The 22989-nt window shown below is 45.7% G+C and overlaps 1 protein-coding gene across 1 annotated transcript in view; it reads left to right on the forward strand.

Moving 5' to 3' along the window:
• NHERF1 (NHERF family PDZ scaffold protein 1) overlaps positions 1-22989 on the forward strand; it is a 58726-nt gene that overhangs the window by 29737 nt on the left and 6000 nt on the right. The window contains exons 2-4 of the mRNA XM_084838014.1: positions 9337-9498; positions 15552-15705; positions 20476-20516. Of these exons, the coding sequence (XP_084694140.1) occupies positions 9337-9498; positions 15552-15705; positions 20476-20516 (357 nt within the window). The remainder of the gene's footprint in view (positions 1-9336; positions 9499-15551; positions 15706-20475; positions 20517-22989) is intronic.

The following is a 22989-nucleotide window of genomic DNA, read 5'->3' on the forward strand; positions in this document are numbered from 1 at the left end:
GTGCTGTGTGAACAAATGTTTCCTTGGTCTGCCCTGAATCTCCCACTCCTGAGCTTCATTGGATCACTCCAGGTTCTAGTATTATGAGAGAAGGAGGAAAGATGCCCCCTCCCTCATCTTTTTAATAAGTTTAATAGCCCCAAATGTTGTGAACATTCCTTGTAGAGGAGTTGCCCCAGTCCCCTCAACAAGGCAATATTAAATAAGGAGACAAATAGTAGATTATTTTGTACGTAGGCTGCCTTTCAGGGCCATGCCATCACTATACAGTTAAAAATTAAGCAATGTCAGAATTGAATGCTTCTTAGGAATTGGATCTCTGGAACAAAACAAAGTAATTGGAATACGTTATAAGCTTTGATCATTTCACTATTGGTGTGGCTGTGGTGATTCTTAACCCCCATCTTACATGGGTACTGTGACTCTTCTATTAAGATTTCAGTAAGGTTCAAAGCAGAAGCTAGTCAACGTCATTCTTCAGTTCCTCCGCAGATACTAGACAATTAAGGTCAGCACCACAGCGTCATGTGACTGATATTCCTCTGTGTGTGTGTGTGTGTGTGTGTCTGTCTGCCAGTGGCTAGCCATTTGTGTGCAGCCATCACCATGAGCAGTTGTACGTTTTGTGCATCACTGCCAATGTGTTAAGAGCTGACATTTGTAGTACAGTGCATAAAAAGTATTGCAGTGCACATGACAGTGGCTTCATGCTATCAGCCACGGACAGGATGCGGACATGCATGCTAATGTTTGGTGGTAACAACAAGCCAAATGGTTGTAATGAACTCATTCTTTGCTTCTCTGTAGTATTCAGGAAGCTAAGTATAAGTACAATCAAAATAATCTGCATTGAGGCTACTGATAGGCTACCCACTGGCAGAAGGCATCTTACAAGCTATCTTTAGCAAGTAACCACAGTGCTGGGTTGTGTTGCTTTCCTTTAAAATAAATAAATAAACGTTGTATGTATGCTGACATATTCCTGACCCAAATGGTGCTTTGTGCTACCTGTGTAGAATAGTACAGAGATGCTGCCTCTGTGGTTTGGAGCACTTGGGTGTGACAGCGGAATGGAACATGTTAGATTGAGCCTAGCCTTTATTAGCAAAGGCACTGCTGTGAACTAGAGAAAGTTAACTATGGACTGCTCTCATTTCATTTCATTTATTACATTTCTGTCCCGCCCAATAGCCAAAGGTCTCTGGGTGGTTCACAAAGATGTTTTGATGCTTTGTTTTTCCCACTGAATCCATGCATGGAGATGGGATACTGTGTTGGTCAGATGTCTGCAAAACTATAAAATACAACATGATAAAATATAAAGTTTAAAACTATACAGTATGAAATAAAAATAAACATATAAATAAAACCTAGCATCAGTGCAAAGATGTAAGAAACAGTAAGAGATTTAAAATCATAGGAAGTGAAAGACTAAAATGCCTGGGAAAATAAGGTCTTCCCTGGCACTGAAATGATCACAACATAGGCGCCAGGCGAACCTCTTCGGGGTGCTCATTCCACAAGTGGGGTGCCAGATCAGAAAAGGCCCTATTTTTAGTACCCACCCACCTCACTTCATTTGGCAGGGGCTCCTGGAGAAGGACCACTGAAGACAATCTTAGGGTCCAGGTGTGTGTGTGTGTGTGTGTGTGTGTGTGTGTATGTATAGACTATCCTTCAGGTAACCTGGCCCCAAGCCGTTTAGGGCTTTGAATGTTAATATCAGCGCTTTCAACCGGACCCAGAAATGGACTGGCAGCCAGTGCAGATGTAAAAGTACTGGCATAATATGATCATGTTGACCAGACCCCATTTGAAATCTTGCTGCCCTGTCTTAGATCAGCTGAAGTATTAAAGGCAGCCACACATATGACGCATTGCAGTAATCCAGATGAGAGGTTACCAGAGCATGGATAACTGTAGCTCGTCTATCTCTGTCCAGATAAGGACATAATTGCTGTATCAGCCTAAGCTGATAAAAGCTGTGTTAAGAGTCCACCTGTACCTCTAGTGACAATGCTGGACCCAAGAGCACCTGCAAGCTATGAACCTGATCCTTTAGGGGAAGTGCAGCCCCCTCCAGAACAGGTTGAACATCTCTTATTCAGGCAGATGAACCACTAAGAGTCCATCCATCTTGTCTGGATTGAGGGGTCCTCACCCAGTCCATTACCGTGCCCAGACACTGATTCAGAACAGGCACTGCCTCACCTGGATTTGATGGAAAGGAGAGATAGAGCTGGGTGTCATCTGCATAAGGAGAGATAGAGCTGGGTGTTATCTGCATATTGATGACACCTCAGCCCACACCTCCAGATAACCTCCCCCAGTGGTTTTATGTAGACATTGAACAGCATGGGAACCCCATGACATAACATAGCTGCCGAGGCACAGAGCAATAATCCCCCAGCTTTTGCAGGCTCTTGAAGGTTTTTGGCTTGGATAATCCAGCTCCAGATGGAACATGCCTGCAAATGCTGGCAACTGCCTGCCTTTATCATAAAACAATGGCTCTAAAGCAGTCAACTGAGATGAAATAGATCCAAGATCAAGCTACAAATCTTGCCTTTAGGCTGTTATCATTCATCTTCAGCTTCCTGTAAAAGACCAGTCTTCCCCAACCTTGTGTCTTCCAGATGTGTTGGACTACAACAGGTATCATACCCCAACAACTATGCTGGCTGGGGATGATGGGAGTTGGAGTCCAACACACACAGAAGATGGCAGGCTGGGAATGGCTGTGTTAAACCTAGCTCTGCTTAGTGGTTCCTCACCTTATTCATAAGAAGACATTATCCCTTTGGACTTTATGAGATAATCTGCAATTTGTTGCTGCACTGTCAGGGTACTCATTTTCTAAGAGCTTGTTTTTGTAAGTACTTGGCACTTGGGCAAAACTGCACAGACCAGAAGTGGTTGGGAAGGTGTTTTAAAACATGGCTGGTGTGTGAAGCAGAGCAGGATTAAAGTATTGTGAACTAGGAATAGTAGTGATAAAGTATTGTGAAATAGGATGCCACCTTATATTGGGTCAGACTATTGGTCCATCTAAACCCTGTATTGCCAACACTGGCTGGCAGTGGCTTTCAAGGGTTTCAGGCAGGATTGTTTCCTAGCCCTGCCTGGAGATGCTGGGGATTGAACCTGCTTCTGCATGCAAAGCAGGTGTTCTCCCACTGAGCTACAGCCCCGCGTGCAGTCCAAGAGTAATGGAGTACATACAAATTCCAACTCTGTAGACCCATTGGGTGACCTCAGTCTAGCATGTTATCTGCCTCAGTTCCTTATTTGTAAAATAATCCCCGACGATAGGCTAAAGGCAGGATTCAGTCTCCAGCATGTCCTGTCCAAAACCCCAGAGAGTCACTGTCAGTCAGTGTAGAGAATACTGAGCTACTTGAGACTATTTCTCTGGCTTGGAATAATGCCCCTTCCTACGTTTAACACACTTCAAATGTGTTAAAACAAGGTGCTGCTGGCTTCGCATTTGCTGCCAATCTGGTGCCGTCCAGATGTTTTGGACTTCAACTCCCATCAGCTCCAGCCAGTGTGGCCAGTGGTCAGGAGTGGTGGGAGCTGTAGTCCAGACCATGTGGGGGGCACCAGCCTGGGGAAGTCTGGCTGAAATTATGAGGAGCCGATAGTCTTTTTGCTTTAGGCATTATTTCCTTGGTTTTGATTCACAGAGTCAATAGAGAGGTGCTTTAGAAGGAACAGAGCACAGTTCGACAAAAGGGTGTGTGCGAAATACTTGCTAATGTAAACTTGGCACTGGCTAGTACATTCCACGACACAACAGGGAGAGGGGAGTTGGGTGACTTCCTCCATAGCTTTCCCCTCCCCCCCTCCAAATACTTAATTAGTTCCTTTCCTAAAGCCTGCTATGCCAGCTCCCTGCCATGGAGGACAATTGTGAGGAACCCTTAATAAGGGTTCCTGCCATTCCATGGCCATGATGGAGTGACGGCTTTAATTTGTTTATGAACGTTACATTCCTTTTGCAAAGAATCCCTTGTCTTCCTCTTTTGCATTTCCAGGGCTGATTATTGTTATTATTTGTTTTCAATTATATCCTGTCTTTCTTCCAAAGAGTTCAAGGTGGCATACATGATTCTCCCTGCCCCATTTTTATCCTCATGACAACCCTGTGAGGTAGGCTGGCTGAGTTGGAGTTGAATCTGAGTCTCTTGGTTTTGGTCCAACACTTGAACACTGTATCACATTGACTAGACTGAACATGTTGCTGTATGATATACCTGTAGATTTCACATCTGGATTATTTTAGGTGGTTGGTTCAGAGATACCAGAGTGGAAATAAAGGGGTCACTTCTGTGAACTGTCCCCTGCCTACCTGAAATCACAGTCTTCAGACTCCCCATCTTGGGGTGAAAACCACACCCTTTGGTCGTCCCAGTTTTGGAAAGAAAGGAGCTATGTTTCAGAAGATGGGGTGCTCTTGTGTTCTTTTGTTTTTGTACTCTGCATGCCTATACTAGTTGAAGACCTGGGACTAGGCATCACAAAGGAACGATCTGCCAAATTTTTACAGAAACCTCTGTTGGTTTTCCTTATGGCAATGCCAAAAACTACAATGGCTTATATAACTAAGGTTCTCACTGTGACGAGCATAGAAAGTATGTGGCAGGAAAGGTTATCTTGATGCAAATGCTGGTGATTGTTTTTCCTTTGCTCTGAAAATTCCCAAAAGCTTTGGTGATCGATGCAAATACGGTACTTTTTCCTATTGGCTAGTTTGCTCTGATCGCTGAGATTGTGAGAAACTTTAAAACGTCAGCTCAAAGGAATTTTGATTCCACAGCATCCAGCCCTGTGTCCCTTCTGGTTCCCAGCAATCGATCCAGAGCCATGAAACGTCTTGTTGGCTGTCTAAATTTATAATGTCCCCCAAGAAGACAGGCTTCTTCCTCAGAACTCTGCAATAAAAGGTGTGTCTGGCATATGTAAAGTGAAGCCAAAGCCCTGCTTTGTCAGTTACTTTGATTTCCACATAAGGGAGAACTGAGGGGTGGTGCTGGAATCTTGGCGAAAAGCTCCTTGTGGGGCTGGGTGTTGTTTGAACCGTGTGGAAAGTGCTTGTAACACACATAGTTTCTCAGTCCAGCAGAACATTTTTAGAAATTGGGACATAAGTGTTGGGAATTTTAAAATGGAGACATCAGGGGCAAGTGACCAGGCAACTTAGAACAGCTGGTGTATTGAAATAATAGTGATGGCATACTGGACTCTGTGGTCTACTGTGAAACAAAAGCTTCAGTCTTTATGAAGGTCCTACTCATCCCCTCTATGTTGCCTGTGCTGTGCTCCTAATACCTTTCTCCATCTTTCTACTTGATCAATCTGATCAGCTCATTATCTGGAATCATTACCTTAGAGGTGTACAAAATTATGCATGGTGAGGAGAATGCGGATAGGGAGGCATTTTTCTCCCTCTCATAGTACTAGAATCCAGGAATCTGATTGGTGGGAGATTCAGCACAGATAAAAGGAAGTACTTCTTCACACAGCGCATAGTTAAACTGTGGAATTTGCTACCACAGGATGTAGTGATGGCCACCAATTTGGATGGCTTTAAAAGGGGGTTAGACAAATTCCTGGAGGAGAAGGCTATCAATGGCTGCCAGGGCTGACCTATAGTGAACTTCCCCTCATTGCTTATTAGTTTTTGCATCATTTGCCATTATGTATTCTTTCATTCTAAAAATGTGGCTTTTTTTGAAGATATTTGTTTGCATTTGGGCTATATAATTAACAAGTGAGGTCAAGTACGCTCTTTTCATTGGACTAAGGAGAATAACGTGATCTTCCTTGCAACGCTTACCTTTTCTGCAAACCACCCATCATAATTGGAGTTCTTCTAATGAGGAGGCATGCAGGGTGCCCTGTGCAGGAAGTCCATTGGAAGAACTTGGAGGGCAGGGAGGGGAACACTGAAGATTACATTGTAGCTATAACTCAATACAGGCTGTTCTGGCAAATGGGACGGGGCAGATTTTAACACAAAGTCCTATTTGAAATTCCACCATGCATTAGAGAGGAGTGGGCAATCTGTAAGCAGCCCCTTGGCCTAATTTCATGCAGCCCTTAGCCTCATTTCCAAAGCCCTCTGCAAGCGATCAGTTGAGACCTCTGGCAAGAGCAACCTATTCCTCTCCTGGAAGGCCATGGGGTGGGGCGAAAAAGGGGGAGAAAAAGGGAGAGGTCCTGCCCACTGCCAGCAGCTCCTGACAGATTATCCACAAGGGAATGCAGCCCTCGACACAGAGAAAAGGCTGCCCACCCTTGCCTTAGAGCTGTACTATAATTTGGGTGATACTCTGTGAGTGTGTATATGTGTGCGCATGCGCGCGCGCACACACACACACACACAAATAATTATAGGAAAAGCACCTAAACAGTACGGCACACAACCAACTGCAGTAAGAATATTTTTAGCAAATGTATTTTGCTAAAAATGTATTTTAGCAAAGAGGATTTTGCCAATTGCTTTACTAAATCTATATAATACAAGCTCTGGTTGAAAAAAATGCAGTCTTGGCAAAGCTCATGGAGGACACCTGTGAGTAGATTGCCAGACAGTTGTCCTTATTTCCAAAGCTGCAGAGTAGAGGCCATGTCCTGTGGCTGGCTGAGGAACTGGGTGTTTCCAAAGGGAAAGCCGTCCACTTCATCCCATGAATCCACGAGGTTCTAGAATAAGGAGCAGCTGTTTAATTTAAGTCTGCATAACGCTTACACCAAGTTTTATACATGATGTTCTACATGTGTTTTCCAACATCAAAAAATGTTCCAGAAAGTCTCCCCCCACCCCACCCCCGGTGCATGTTATTTAGCATAGGGCTTTCGCAGCCTTAAATGTGATAATGAGTAGCAGTGTTGGCTTCTTTCTTTCGCTCCCATAAAATACCAAAACGGTATGTGGAAGAGATTCCTGCATTGAACTTGGAAGCTTTTAATGGGAACGGTTCCAGCCTTCCCTGCAGAAAGATCTTGTGGGCTTTTCCTTCTATTCCTTTGTAGGAAGGTGATTGCCAACTGGTCACCTAGACAGGGATTTTTTTTCATAAAGAGCTCCATAGCTGGGTTAAGTTTAATGTCATAGCGAGCAGTGGAGGAAGATGGGTTGCAGTCTCAGTGGGAGGCCTGGGAACAAGGTGGTCGATCTGCTGAGCCAGCCTTTCTCAACCTGGTGCTCTCCTGATGTTTGAGATTACAGCTCCTAGGATTCCTGACCATTGGCCATGCTAGCTGGGGCTGATGGGAGTTGAAGTCCAAAACATCAGGAAGGCACCGTGTTGGGAAAGGCTATCTTAAGCATTAAAGGAATTAGAGTTAGGTGAGTATTGGACATACATTGACCTCCTTCTTTATGTAATCTGGGAAGCACCACGCAAGTTGAAGGAATGATTGTACGTCAACCACACTATGTTGATGAGCGAGACAGCTCGAGACGGATTTGGACACAGAACAATGTGTCAGTGGGCTGTGTTGCAATTACTGGATGTTTGCTTCCCAAAGAAACTCATGTGTTCCGTCATCGGCTTGGCTTCAGTATCTGCAGAGGGTGACAATGTGAAGGCTGCTGGGTGTGCCAGCTCCTCCTCCCCAACCCTAGAAGCCTTCAGTGTGGTAATGGCAACTAATGGCATGTTTCACCACCCAGCTGTTCTGTCTCTGCTCAAGGAGGAAACGGGAGGGAGGGTGGCCCTGTGGGTGACCGGATGAGGGAAAGAAATGCAGCGAGGGGGAGGGTGTTTACAATTTATGCTGCGGCAGGTATGATCAAAAGTCTCAGTTAAGCACTTAATTGTGCGCCAATCTTTGGAAGCCTTGAACTTAATGAATATGGAGCTGACTGTGCAGGTAGAACAACAGAGTATTGCCTATTATAAATATGCAAGAGGGGAAAGGCAAAGTGGCAGCTTTTCTGCTGCGTGCATTGGCACATACATGTTTGCATGCCTGAAATGTCAACCCTCCTTGCATCGTCTTTGCATAGGGCACATTTCCAGCTATAAAAGTTCCTGCAGGGCATGCTGGATGCTGAATGGTCTAGGTCTAGGTCTAGGTCAGCCTCCCTGAACCTGGCACCCTCCAGATGTGCTGGACTACAACTCCCATCCAAAGGCAGCACAGCCCATGGTCAGGGATGCTGGGGGTTGTCGTCCAAAACATCTGGAGGGCACCAGGCTTAAGAGTTCAGTGGGGTGATAGGGGTTGTGGTTGAAACACATCTGGAAGCCTGCAGTTTGTGGGAGGCTGGCCAAGGTGTATTCTGCACTATAAAAAATAAAAATCCAAATTCTGTACCGAGGAAAAGTCAAATGATGGGACCTGTATGTTATGCAGATTTTCACGCTGCCTCTTGGTCTGCATGGTTCTGCCCTGTTTGCTGTTTTCCCTGATTTAGTCTAGTTTTGCTTATTGTGGGAGGAGCAAGGACACGAAGGCTCTGCTCTTTCCTCACTCCCCCGAGTCTGATTCAACCAATTTTTGAGATTTGACCAGCAAGGCAACTGCCTACGTCAGCCTTCCCCAACCTGGTGCCCCCCAGATGTGCTGGACTACAACTCCCATAACCCACTAGCCAGCTCTGGTAGCTGGGGGTTATGGGAGTTGTAGTCAAACACATCTCGAGGGCACCAGGTTGGGGAAGGCTGGCCTACATTACTTTCAAGATTGCCGTTGCAGCCGTATGGGCTAGAAACTTGCTTTAGAACATGAACACTGGGATTCTCAGCGGAATTCTGCATTCTTTTTGCTGCATGTGAAGAATCGTGACCTACGCTAAATGGAGGCAAACCACGGAAAGGATGTGCTGATGGCAAGAGCAAGCTAGTAGCATTGACCTCCGGCATGTCAGGATTATTTTCTCCTTCCTCTGATAAATATCACTATGTGCTCATAGTGCACGTGCATAATATAAATTAACAAGATATTGCCGAATTCTACAGTGACAGCCTACTGCTTCCCTTCCCCAGATCTCTTGCTGTTTTTTGTATGGGTATTATTCAGCAGACCCAGATCACTGAAGGGACGCAATATTCAGAAGTACTTCTGTTGCTGATATGTTTATGAGCATGCCTCGGGATATAAAGCCAGCCCATCCATGTTATCCTCTGCAGCCCCAGACCAGTCTTGCAGAGTCACTGCAAGCAGGTCCCACTCTTAAGCAGCAGCATTTTATATTGAAGCAGATGCCAGCTCTCTGGTCCTGACTGTGCAACTTGAAAAGGAATTGATGGGGAAGTCTTTGAGTAGATGGCGAAATAACTCCAAACCATCTTCCCGATGCCTCTTGTGTTTTCTCTCCTTTAGAAAGAGCTGCGGCCCCGTCTCTGCCAAATGAAGAAGGGTCCCAATGGGTATGGGTTCAACCTCCATAGTGACAAGAACAAGCCAGGCCAGTATGTCCGGGCAGTGGATCCAGACTCGCCTGCTGAATCGGCAGGGCTTTTGCCTCAAGACCGGATTGTTGAGGTATGCATGAAGGGGGTGCACTGGGGGGAGGGGGCATGAATCTGAAACAAGATCATTCAAGTCAGTGTGGAAATGGGGCATGTATTCTTTATTCTTATTTATTACATTTATATCCCGCCTGTTTTCCTCCTTAAGGAACTCAAGGTGGCATACATAATCCTCCGCCATTTTATCCTCACAATGACAACCCTGTGAGGTGGGCTGGGCTGAGAGTCTGTGACTGGCCCAAAATCACCCAGTGAGCTTCGTGGTTGAGTGGGGACTAGAACCCAGATCTCCCGGCTCCCAGTCCAACACTGTAGCCATTACAGCATGCTGGCTCTCCATGTAGCCAGATGATTGCAGAGTGATGTGATTAAGGTGGCTTCTCGCCTTCCTGTGATATGCAATTCTATGTTCCGGTTAAGATGTAACAAGCCATGTTGTCACATCGAGTGCAGGAGGTCAGCTAGCTTCGGGAAAGCCCTGCCTCCAGGGCCAGGGGGCAGTCTCTAGGGATGTCAGAGAAATCCACAGCAGATTCGAATGAGTTTGGATCTCTATGAATCTGACCTGCGGATTCTACAGTGGGCCAGCTTTTCATGAGCCACATGGATTCCATGGACTGGCAGACCACTTTTTTTTACTTTTGGAGGGGATTTGCGCAAATTTGCACTGGCGCTCATGCTCATTGGCATGTGCATTAGCGCAAGTGGAACAAAATTTTCGTACATCCCTAAAAGAAATCTGATTCGTCAGTGAGTGGACGATGGAACAAAAGATGCCCGACAGTTCGTGAAATACAGATGGCGTCTCCATCTTGGTTTTCCCAGGGGAGACAGGGCCTCCTGTAGACTTACAGATGGCCACCTCTGATAAGCCTCTGGCTTCCACTGTTCTCTCTCCTCTTCTTCCTCTGTGCAAAAGAGAAGAGTGAAAGCATCTGCTTTTGAAAAAACTACAGCTCTGTACATTTCCCCCCCTAACTGTGGCTAGTTAAACAAGCCAGATTAGCAAACCATGGTTTGATCAGATTTGTAAATAGGCCACAGGTTCCTGACTTTGGTCGTAATGAGAAACTGCAGGTGTTTCTGAAAATCTTCTCTTGAAGACACAGGATTAGGAGAGGGAAGCATGCAAGCTAGAAGCTCGTGTTCATAACAACAAATCTGTTACATCTCAAATGGGCCTATCTCACTCTTGCATTTGGACTTGCTACATTCTGAGTACATTTTGTACCATTGAGTTTTTCTTCATTGTTCAGCAAACCTAAAAAAGTGACTTCAGAAGAGGTTGCCACAGATGAATTATTAAAATTAGAGTATCCTAGCTGCTGCTCTTCTCTTCGTGAGGAAGGTAAATGTAGCTTGCAATTCAAGATGAGAAAGTTAGCAGCATAGTCTGCCACTGTTTTTCAAAATTACTTTCCTCCCGCTCTTTTTAAAGCAAGATAAATAAACTATCCGTTAAATTTGGGAAGTTCAATCCCCATTTCCTGACTCTGGAGCAGTTCTTGCTTTATAGATTCTCCTACATTGTTGCAAACACCTAGGCTGGCAATCTGACATACTATGCATGTATGTAACTCTTTCTTTCTCAAATCTCTTTAATTCTGATGTTTAGGTAGGAGGGTATTAAAGCTACTGTTTTCTGGGACCTCCAGCCGTGTGTGTGTGTGTGTGTGTGTGTGTACATTGAGATTCTCATGTGCAGCAAGAATGCACTGTGGATTGATATCAGTGCATTATTTTAGCATGAGTGAGACCATTTTCCCTATTACTCTCTGACCTTGGCAACAGGGCCCAACTGGCTGCTCTAGGTATTTACCAGAAGGGTAGGAACTCAGAAGCTCCACATCTACACTGCTTGCTAAGAATCTTGGAGTTGTGAGGGGGGGACCCAGCTGTTATAACTCATTAAAGCACCATCAGACAAAACAGGTCTCTTCCCCAAGGAGCTTGCAGTTTAAAATATGCATAGGGAGGATAGGAAGGTGGGGGGCAAGGATAATGGAGAGAGGTGGGCATATACATTCAGTTTCGTTGAACCTTCTTTGTTCTCCTCTGCTGAATGTAAGCCTAAAGGCGGAACTTCCTGTAGCAGCAAGTCATTCCATGGCCCTGGCCACGGCTTAATAATCACAACAGTATCCATTTTGATATTGGTTCTTTAGCCCCAGTCAAACAGGATAGCCTCTTACAAGGACAAAAAGAGAGATTCCCTAGTAATCCAATGTGTTGAGGAGCTATGCCTGAAAGACGCCCATATGGGTCAGGTTGTGGGAATCGAATACAAACAGAGCTCCATTGTTGGGTCACTTCACTCAGAAGGCTTGTGAACTGCTGAACTAGAGGAAGACCGATGTATTAGTTGCCCTGGCACCAATTACAGCCAGATCTTTCACGCTGGAGCTGTTCAGGGATTAGCAGAGAAGCCAGCAAAACCTTATTAAAACCAGATTTTCCTGAAGCGATTAGCACAGGATTGCACAAGCAAAGCTGCCAGCTGTGCGTGTGGCCAGAGACACACACAGGCTAGATTATTGGCCTGCACCACGCATGTGATGCTGTGTACAAACTGACAGTGAGACTACCTGGTGAGTCTAGGGGTATGTAGACTAAAGAGGCCAGGAGACATATTTATAGTGTAAGTTATGTTATGCATGCTCATCTTATCTTCTCCCTAACCTCTGCCATCAGTATCGTCTGTCTGTCTTTCTGTCTGTCTATCTTTTTATTTTATTTCTGTACCGCCTTTCTGAAACCAACTAAGGCAGTTTACAAATAGTTCAGAAAATAAAAGCATAATTAAAGAAAAAACATATTAAAACATTAAAAACACCCTTAAGAACCGTAACAATTTAAAAAGCCAAGTTAAAAAGATGTGTCTTGACTCCATTCCTGAATGCAGAGAGAGAGAGAGAGAAAGAGAGAAGGGACCAGTAGCAACTCCAAAGGGAGAGTGCAGTCCAGATAATGGGAGCAACCCAGGAAAAAGCCCTTACCTGTGTGCCTGGCAGGTGGACCTATGCAATTGAGGGTGTCTTCAAAAGGGTCTCTCCTGCTGATCTTAATAACAAAGCAAGTTCATATGTGATCCAGGGCTTTTCTCTGCTCTCCTCTCTTGGCCATCTGTATTTCCCTTTCCTCCCTAGTACGTGTGCTGTTTTGTCACAAGGTTTCACCACCGCAAGTGAGATGAAGACCAGGTTCGGACAATCAGTGGGGAAACAACACAGTATGGATTGTTTCCTTCATCCTCACCAGTCAGTGACCAGCATTTCCCTAATTACCTGTGCCAGATCACAGGTTGCCGTATCATCTGAACCCAGTGCATGGCGGGGGTGGCTTCTTACCCACTCTACAACCCATAGCTTGCAGTAGGGTTTATGGGGTGGGTGAGAAGCCTGCTGAGCTGTGCACCAGGTTCAGTCAACACGACAACCCGTGATGCAGTGCGGGTAATTGAGGAAATGCCAGTTGTGTGACCGGCATGTGCAGGGTGGGGGAAACAACCCACACTGTATTGTTTCCCCCTCTGATCAACCGAATGTGGCCAAAGTGTACAGTTTTCCATGTGTGTACAGTGACATGAGTGACAGTCTGTGCCTACCAAAGCATATGAAGCCGTTTTAGTATTAGGCTAGTGGTCAGTCTGTCCTAGAGCTGTCCCTTGACAGCAGCTTTTGAAGATCTCTTGGGTGATCTTTCCCAGATGCGCTACCCAAAATCCTTTCGGATTGATCCTGACACTTCATGCACACAAAGCCTGTGCAGTTCCAGTGAGCCACAGCAGTGAATCCAGGTGAAGCCTGAAACCACCACCTCACCTGGTGGAGTCCAGTTTGAATGTCTGCGAATGCTCCTCCCCATTTCATCTGAAGACTCTGACCATGATATAGGCATCGCATGACTTCAACATGTCACCTTTTTTCTCCTATTTTCTCAGCCCCCCCAGCCACCCATTTGTTCATCTTGCCTGATGAAGAGATCTGAAGATCTTGAAAGCTTGCTCTGTTTTGTGACCTTTCAGCTGACCTAATAATGGTGTTACACTAATATGGATGTTGTCATTTTTCTTATGGCCAACTTGGCTAGCTTTGCTTTGAATCTCAAAAATGTTGCTTGTTGTCCCTTATTCAGTAGCTACTTGGATCTCCTAAACCTTCTTGTGTACTTGGACTAAGCTTCTCCTACAGCCTACAGATCTACTGCAGTGAACTCAGTTTACTGGAGAAGTATGTCAGTGTGTTGTTAACCACAGAATGCAACTCTGCTTGTGGTTCTGGAAACTGATAGTATCCCGGTTTCTGGGGATGCTCATAACAAAGTGTGACTCATTTGTCCCAGTTGGAATTAATGAAATGGGCTGCAGAAATTGACATCCAAGTAGTGTCCAAGCTTCACAGCCAATGAGAATATTTTGTGTCTTCTCTTTTAACTAGAGCTACTTTTGTGCTCTAGTTTGACTTCTGTTGTTAAGTCAACATTGCTGGCACTTGACAAATATGTGTGAATGACTGGGATGTTGCTAATATGAGCAAGAGTTAACAGGATCAGTTGAAGATCAGAATTGGAGGTATCCAGTTCCAGCCCAGATGGAATTCTGGTGGCCGTTATGCTCTATGCAGTGGCAGGGCTCATCCTGCTTCTACTGCTTCCTTCCAGCCACATTCCCTCCTGCCCCAGCTGCTGCATCATGCCAGGTACTAGCTTCTAAAGATAACAACCGGGTTGTGGCTCTGGTGACTTCTTGCTCCTGGTCAAAACGTTCTCAAGGCAACTTTTCCGAGAAGTACTGAAACCTCAGGCGTGCTGGTTTCAAATGATAAAAAATAATCTGCAGCAGGCTCCTGTGGCCACATTTCCTTCCTTGAAACTTCAGATGGAGTAAAACTGGGAGAATGGCAGAGTGTTCATACAAGCCAGTGCTGAGCTTTTGCCAGGCCCAAAGTGCCAATGGTCCCAAGCTCCTGATCAGTAGGACCACTTCAGGTTCTTGGGGGAAACTCCAAAATGTTCCAGGGATATCCTGCTCAATCACGGAGACAGTTCAGATACTTTCTGATGGTGCCAACGTGAAGGTTTACCACTGAAAACATTGGCCTCCATGCAGAGCGATCTCCTGGCACTCACAGAGCAGTTCTGGAATCACACCATGAAGAAGCCGGGCATGACTGTGCAGCTCTTATATTGGTGGTTCTTGGACTCTTCTGAGAGACCCTGCGATTCCTTGGAAACCTGTGTGGGACTCTTCAATGCTAGGGTTGGTAATGGCGGCTATATTTCCCCAAAAGGGAGTTTGCCCGCCTCAAAGGAGATCTTCTCCTTTGAGGAATGTGCTTCTTAGAAAGTTCCCCAGCGTCCTCTGCAGCATGGCAAGTGCTCAGAAGCTCTTCAGCAGATGGGGTTTTTTTGGAGAGAGTCCCCTGCAGTGGGCAGAGGGGGTTCAAAACCACTGCTCTAGATCCATGTTGGCATGGAGAACTACAAATGGGAAGTGTGATAAAGCTCGAGAGCAGCCAGTTCTGTTGAACTACAACTCCCATCATCCCTGCCACCATGACCCATGCTGGCTAGGGATGATGGGACTTGTAGTCCAGGATACCTGGAGGGCGCCAGGTTAGGGAAGGCTACTCCAGGCATATGAGTACTGCCAGAGAATGGAAAGTAAATGTTAGCCATAGCTGTAATCCAGGGTACTTAAAGATAATGTGACATGATAGTTGCGACTGTCCCATGATGCTGGCCAAAGCTGTGGTGCCTGTTGCTTTTGCCGAGGGAGTGGCACAAACTTTACAATATCTTGCAGCACTGCAGTAGTGGTGTCACTAATATTGGTCACGGGCTGGTATCAGGATCTCTGTCTAAGGCAGCCTTCCTCAACCGGGTGCCTTCCGATGCGTTTGACTACGAATTCCATAATCGCCAGCTGGCCTAGCAGATTATGGGAGCTGTAGTCCACATCTGGGGTGCGCCAGGCTGGGGAAGGCTGATCTGAGGTGACAGGCTTTCCTGGCACCTGCCTGAATATGTTTCTCTGTGAGGGCTCAAAATACGTTGTTCTCCTGGCAGGTGAATGGGGTGTGCATGGAAGGCAAGCAGCACTCGGACGTTGTTTCGGCCATACGATCCGGTGGAGATGACACCAAGCTGTTGGTGGTGGACAGCTTAACAGACGACTTTTTCAGGAAGTGCAAAGTCATCCCTTCTGAAGCACATCTGAAAGGTGAGGAGGCATCCTTTTGTCATAGTAGTCCTAAGGATTGTGTGGGGTTCGATAAGAATCTCTTTTCCATTTGTGTTTTCGGATCGGGCTGTGGCTAGCATTTGAAGAGAGATGCTTGCAGAAGTGACCACTCCTGTATAAATGCAGCCCAGCAAGACTGAGGTGAGCAAGGCCCTGCTCGCCTCAATCCTGTAAGAGACACTGTCTCCTTCCCCTGCCGCTGGGCCCAGTACTTATCTTGAGGCACAGGAAGGAGGCAAGCGACAGTGTCTTTTCCCACTAGGGATAGGACTGGGACTACCAGTTCTGGAATCCCCAGTGGGAAGGTGACTCTATGCGCAAAATGTCTGCCAGGAAGAACTTTCTGTGCAAGCACCCTTGGGGCTTTTTATGAGTTTTCAAATTGAACCCTTGCAAAAGGCTCGAGCCTTTGCGAGGACTTGATCTGAATGTTTTCGGAGGCTTTTGACTGCTTTGGGGGCAAGCAGCAGTACGTTCATGCATCCCTGGTTTTGGAAGATGTACTTGGAAAAGCAAGACTGCACCCTGGCTTAGTTTTGTGAAATAATGGCCAGCTCCTAACTCTGTATTTATAGATACTAGTGGAAGACTTGCAGTACATAAGTAAAGTGGAGATATAATGCTGGCCCCCGAAAACCATGGCTTGGTAAATTGGGAGCCAGTCTTGGGAGTGGCAAATAAATCCCTAAATAAATCTGGCTCCTGGTTTGCAAAACATGGTTTAGAGGGACACAGTGTTATGTGTGTACCAGAGTACACACATGCATTGAGAGTGGGGAGGACTTTGCTTCCTTCACCTGGATTGTGTGAACAAGAAGGGATGAGTGTGTGCTAAGGCCCTCCATGTGTAGTGTCTGTTCCCCCCATTTTAATTGTATCATCAATGCCGATTCTTCTTCCATGTGAACTGTGTCTCTTCATGTTCTTCCTCATGCTTGCCCATGTGTAAGCTTGTGTGCTGGAGTTTGCAAGAGACCTAAGGAAAGAGGTTAGGTGATGATCATACCATTACTGCCAACTTATTTCTCTGCATTTGGATAGAAGTAGTTGCTTTGTAGTGCAGAAGAAACTGCATAGCCATTCTGCTTTGAAAGCAGGATGAAACATTTAAAAAGTTGGTGAGGAAATCTTTTTAATGTAGTATTTTCCTGTAAATGTAGTATTTTTCTGTAAAAGCATTCTGCAGACAATATCACAGTAGATAGACTTATTGTTTGCTAAATGCTAGTGGCTAAGTTTATTGATCATTACATTTATATTCTGCCTCTTTTCCTCTTGCAAAGAACCCATGGTGGTAAACATACTCTTCTCCACTTTATCCTCACAACAACCCTGTGAAGTAGGTTAGGCTGAGAGTCAGTGACTGGCCCAAAGTCACCCAGTGAGCTTCATGGCCAAGTGGGACTAGAATCTGGATCTCCAGAATTCCAGTCCAACACTCAAACCGCTACACCACACTGGATCTCCAAGCCTTCCCCAACATGGGGCCCTCCTGGACATCAACTCCCACCAGCCCCAGCCAGCATGGGCAGTGGTCAAGGATGATGGAAGCTGTAGTCCAAAACATTTGGAGGGCACCATGTTGGGGAAAGCTGGGCGAATGAATCTTTAGTTGGGTGGCTTATTTTGTGTAAAACAAAATATTTAAAGCCCCACCCTTCCATTTAAACTGTGGTTTACAACAGCTCTTAGAAACAATTAAAAATAACCTGAATAAAAATGCCATTATAGCAGCACTCATATAAGGTATCGCAGGATGGTATTGCAATAAATTAAAAGGCTTCTGTAAATGAGAAGGTCTTCACCTGCTGCTGGAAAGTAATGAGACTTGGAATCAAGTTTCCTGGGGTGGTGGGAGTGTTCCATAAATGGGGTGCCACAATCGAAAAGGCCCTTTCTCTGGTTGCCAGCTGCTTAACCTCTGGAGGCCCAGAGAAGGCCCTCCAAAGAAGGCCTTGACATCTGGGCAGGTTCACGTGCAAATTGATGGCCCTCTTGTGCATGACATCTCTAATGGGTTTGGAGGAAAGGGGGGAAAATGCATTACCAGCTCTGGAACCAGAGATCCTTTAACTGGAGAGATGCTGGTCATATGAATCCAGGCTTCATGCCCAGCTTGTGCTCTGGGCCTCCCCCAATAGTGTCTAATGGGGAATGTGTGGCCCTCCAGATGTTGTTGGCCCACAACTGCCATCATTCCTCAACATTAGTTGTGCCGGCTAGGGCTGATGGGAATCGCAGTCCTTCAACATTTGTCAGGCCTCACATTTCCCACCACTGCTCAAGTGTTTCAACGGCTCAGACATGAGAAGGCATGCAAAGGCACCCAATGCTAACTTGATTTCTAAGCTGCTTGCAGGACTTCAAGAGGCCAGCTCTTGGTTTATTTATTTATTTTGCAACTATAGGCCTCCTGGTTTGCACAGCAACCTAAGACTGAGCTGGCATATAGTGTTATCTCCACATCTGACAGGGAATGGCACCCGCTGCCCACTTATTAACAGGTGCACTCACCGTGTGAATAACAAGATGTAAAAAAAAATGACGTTGTCTTTCTCTAACATGTTCTGCAAAATTGGTCAACAGATTCCTAACATAGAAAGGTGGATGTCTCTAAACGTTCACTCAAGCCAAAAGACGATTTGTTGACTATCCAGTTTGGAGGACCTTCGTAAGGAACTGTCCGGGCCCAAGAACTAGGGCCTGCCTGTTTGATACCTTACTGGATCCCAGCCTGACTTCTACTGCACTATTTCTTAATCTGCAGTAGAGCGACTGCATATTCAGCTGCATAGTGCAGCTGAAGTTCGCGCGCGTTTGAAAGGCCCAGTCTTAACCTCTCCCCCTGCGGTGTGTTCCCCATCAAGGCGTCTATTATGAAACATGTTCTCAAGCTTCCCATCACCTGCTGTGGTATTCCCTGTGCTGATGTGTGGGTGTGGCAGAATGAGGGAAGTGACGCTTGAGTGATTAACATGGTAGGACTCTCATGAGCTACACAACAAGGAAGCAGAAGGACGTGCTCTGGAAGCTCTTAATTGATCCTCTTAACCTCCACATTTCCCAGCAAAACAACCTGTTGTTGGCGCTATAGTTAGTCAGCCCTTCAGCAGGTACACTTCTTCGCAAAGGGTTCCTCAGGATGGTGAAGATACTCTGATAATCAAAAGGATCTTCTCAGATTTTCAAAAGGGTTTCCCCGGCCTGGCACTCTCCAGATGTGAGGGACTGCAATTCCCATAATTCCCAGCCAGCATGGGAGTTGAGGTCCAATGCACCTGGAGAGCAGCAGGTTGGGGAAGGCAGGTTAAGGAAGGAAAAGTCCCCTCTGCTCTACGAACCCCCTTGATATGGCGTGAAATGGGCTTATTTTGCCTTTAGCGCCATTCCTCAGTCTTTCTACTCCAGTTCTGAGTGTGGTTGTGAGTTTTTTCCCATGTGATCAGCAACAAAGAAACACTTTCCACAAGAATCCTGTTCTTGTCATACATAGATGATAGGGCAGTGAGCATTTCACATGAATGTAGAATTTGAAACTGGGTACAGAAATCATCGGCCTAGAAAAACCTCAGTTTCACCTTTTAAAAATCGTGATTTAATATTTGTAAAAGCATCTCAAGCAGGGGTGGGCATCTTGTGGTCCTCCAATTGTTTTGGCTGACAACTCCCATCATCCCTCATCATTGGCTGTGCTGGCTAGGGCTGATGGGAGTTGTAGGCCAAAATATCTAGAGGGCCATAATGTTCTAGAGAGAAAAATCAGTGGGTCCTTGCTTGGAGACCTGCACTTGTGGAGCCAAAAGATGACCTAGATGACCCACTCAAAAGTCTCCTACTTCATAATTGCATCAGCAGCCAAGCAGTTTAGTTTTATAACTGCTAGTTGGCAGCAGCTCTCAACCTCTGGTCTCAGGTGGCGGGCTTTCCTGGCTCAAACACCATTGGTGCCAAGGACTGTACCCAGGACTTTGGACATGCAAATCTTCTTAAACTTTTGCCTAGCTACCACCATGCCCCATCCAACACCACCATCTACCATGGCTAGGCTGGAGAGGAGTAAAGTCATCAGTCAGAACGGGGCTCCTGAAAATGGAGTGAAGTGAGCAGTAGTGCTGCCACTGCCCTTTCGACTGACACCGTGGTCCCTCTTTACCCACCTGCAGTCATGTGAGGGCAGCTTCCCCATGGTGTTAGGCCATGGAGCTGCAGTTTGTGCATGAAAACCACTGAGAGCTGGCATGGTGTACTGGACAGAATGTTGGGCAAGGACTCCTTGGGTGACTTTGGGTGTGTGTCTCCCTCTGTCTCGCTCTTGCTGTCTCTCAGCCCGGCCTTCCTCATAGAGTTGCTGTAAGGATATAATGGGGGAGTAGGTGAGACCACACTGAAGTAAGGAGGGATAAAAATGTAGCTAATAACTATGTGGGCAGGAATAATTGTGTGGGCCTTTCCACCCTCTTGGGTGGGGGAGAAACCGCCCCATGACTGATGCTGCACGGGTGGCATTCACACCCACCCACACATTGATGCTATACGGAGAAGTGGCTGAAGGGGTGCATGAAAGGGGCTCTTACTGGGGTGGGTTGCTGTGACAGAACTTGGGAGTCACAGTGGAAGCAGTCCTTCTTGCTTCAGGCTGCTGGCAACTATACAAGGGATATGCTAACTAGCAAAGGGTGATAGAAACCCTGTTAAAAGAAACAAACTTCACTAACTGCATGGTGTTTTGTTCTGTTTTTTTCCACACAGGTCCCTTGCCAGAGCCAGTTGCCAATGGTGATGTGGAGAAGGTAAAGCTTCTGCCAAGTACATAGTTCATTGATGGGCCTGTTATGTTGCGCTAGGGCCACTTTCAGCACTATAGATTTGCTACCCACCCCACTTCCATGTAAGAAAAAAGCATAAACCGTGTCTACGCAGATTCCTGGGTGACTATCCTGCCCTCTGGGGTGTACCATGTGCTAGGAAGCTATGATTACCTGCAGCCTCCTGATGCATGTGCACAAGAAAAAATGGAATGAGAGCTCTGAGACCTTCTTCCTCTGGTTTTAATGCTGTTTGTCTTTCCCTCTATGGAAATCCTGTCCATGTAGAAAATGTGTAATGTTTCGAGCAGCCCTTGGCGGTCTGCCATAGCAGAAATATAGCTTCTCCCCCAAGCTAGGAAAGGAGAGACTGAGGGTCTTGTAGCCTTTTTTCTGGTTCTTGGTTTTGTGCTGCAGAGCAAAGCTGACCCCTTGGCAGAGGCAGGAAGGCTACAGCCCTCAAAGGCATGCCACTCATTTCAGGGCCTGCCTCTTGTCACAGAACAGAATGGACCATTCTTCACCCTGTGGGTGGAATCTTTCTCGCAGTCATGGCTGCAGTTCCAAAAGGCCATGTTACTTCCAGTCTGCTTTGAAAAAACAAAACCTAATTAAACACAGAGCGGAAAGGAAGCCTCATTAGACCCTCAAAAGGAGGGCAGGGGGCATGGATTTTAATATACATTGAGGGGCAGAGTGAGGATATTCCCAGACTAAAGCTAAACTGAATAGATAAATATATACTGTGCCACCTCTTTTTTCTGGTTGGTTTGAACAATAATCAACAAGCCAGTGTAGAAACCAGTGTGGCTGTATTGCATCTCAAAGGGATGAATCTGACTTCTGTCAGTTGGAGTAACAATCACTTTCAGAATCATGAATTGTTTTACACATTTTCCTACAAACAGGGATAGAAATGTGTTTCTATCCCTATTTCTAACACAAGGACAGCAACTGTAAAAGGCTCTGAAACAGAAGTGGATTCGGCTTCCAGTATGTGGGGCAGTGTTTCTTCTCTGTCTATAGCAACGTATCTCCCAGCATGAGACTCTGTCTTGCACACCTCTTTCCTGGGGTGATGCAAGTTTCATAGTCCCAACTTTGAATTTAGCATCTTGCTGAAATTGGGCTGGTTAGGATGTAATGCTAAACCATAGTTTAATGTTATGAGAATGAGCCTAACCCCCCTCCTGCTATAGCTGTGATCATTTTCAGTTTTTATGACGTGTAGCTTGCAGTGACATCCAAACCTGGACAATCTGTGATTAATCTTAACTATAGTTCGTGGAAACAAGCCAACTTCAAACCATAGTTTATGAAGCTGGCTTGTCTTCACCAGCCATAGTTTAAGATTAACCACAGTTTAGTGTTTAGTTAACATGCTAAACTGTAGTTAATTAAAAATGGATGTGGATGTTTCTGTGCATATAAGCCCAGGGGGAGGCTATGCTCATTCTCTTAATGCTAGCCATGTTTTAGCATTGCATATGAAATCAGCCATTGAGTGAGGCACATAAAGTAGCAGTTCTCCCAGTAGGTTGAAGAGAACTTTCACATACCTGGGGATAGAAAGAACTTGAACTCTGTACAAATGGCTTCTTGAAATTCTCCACTTGTGAACAGTAAGGGAGACAGTTTCACCAAATTTCTTCAGCAGGAGAAATTCTCAACAGTTTCTCACAGGTAGGGCTCCCCATTGGCAGGGCTTGTAACACAGTTTCTTTGTTTTTCTGTAAGGGTTTTTTGGGGGGGCTGTGCTGCGACAGCATCAACTGTCTTGGCAGGCTGGCCCCCAGTTTGCATCCACCGCAATGCAGAGGGGTGGCAGTGTTGTGTCTAGTTCCAGGGATGAGGTGGAGTTAGTGCTCTGCCAAAATCTGTCCTCTGATTTCCTGAAAGTTTTCTCTCCCCATTCTTTTCCATTGTTCTGCCTCATTCAGGATGTTTTACGGTTTATTTTTGTAGTGTTTTTGAGCTTACCTAATCATAGCTAGCCTCCCAGGTTGCCTGCATGTCCTGATCTGAAAACACCCTATGGGAGAAATTGCCTCATGGTTCCTTAAACCGGACTTTAATTGAAGTGTAGGAAGCTGAAGAGGCCACAGGCTGCCAGAGAGATGATTGTACAATGAAAAACAGAACACTTGTGCTGACTCCTCGGCCACCTCCTAAGTAAGGTCAGCCCAAGAAATTCTCCAGAACTACTTCATCATGAGAATTTCTCCAGAACTTCTTCACCATTGAATATCTTTTTGAAAGCAATTTCTCTTCTATCAAATTGAATGAGAATGGTCAAAAAATGTGGAAGAAATTTTTGGCACAGCACTAGACTTAACATCCTTAAATCACTTCCCAGTCCTCATCTGCTTTTAAGCGCCTAACTGTTCTTGACACTTTTTTGTCCTATCGTTTAGAGATGCTTCATACAAAACCACTTTCCTACACAGGTATCATAATT

This window comes from Heloderma suspectum, chromosome 2 (assembly GCF_057233095.1).
Source record: "Heloderma suspectum isolate Gila_16-S chromosome 2, 16-S_ref, whole genome shotgun sequence".
Lineage (NCBI taxonomy): Eukaryota > Metazoa > Chordata > Lepidosauria > Squamata > Helodermatidae > Heloderma > Heloderma suspectum.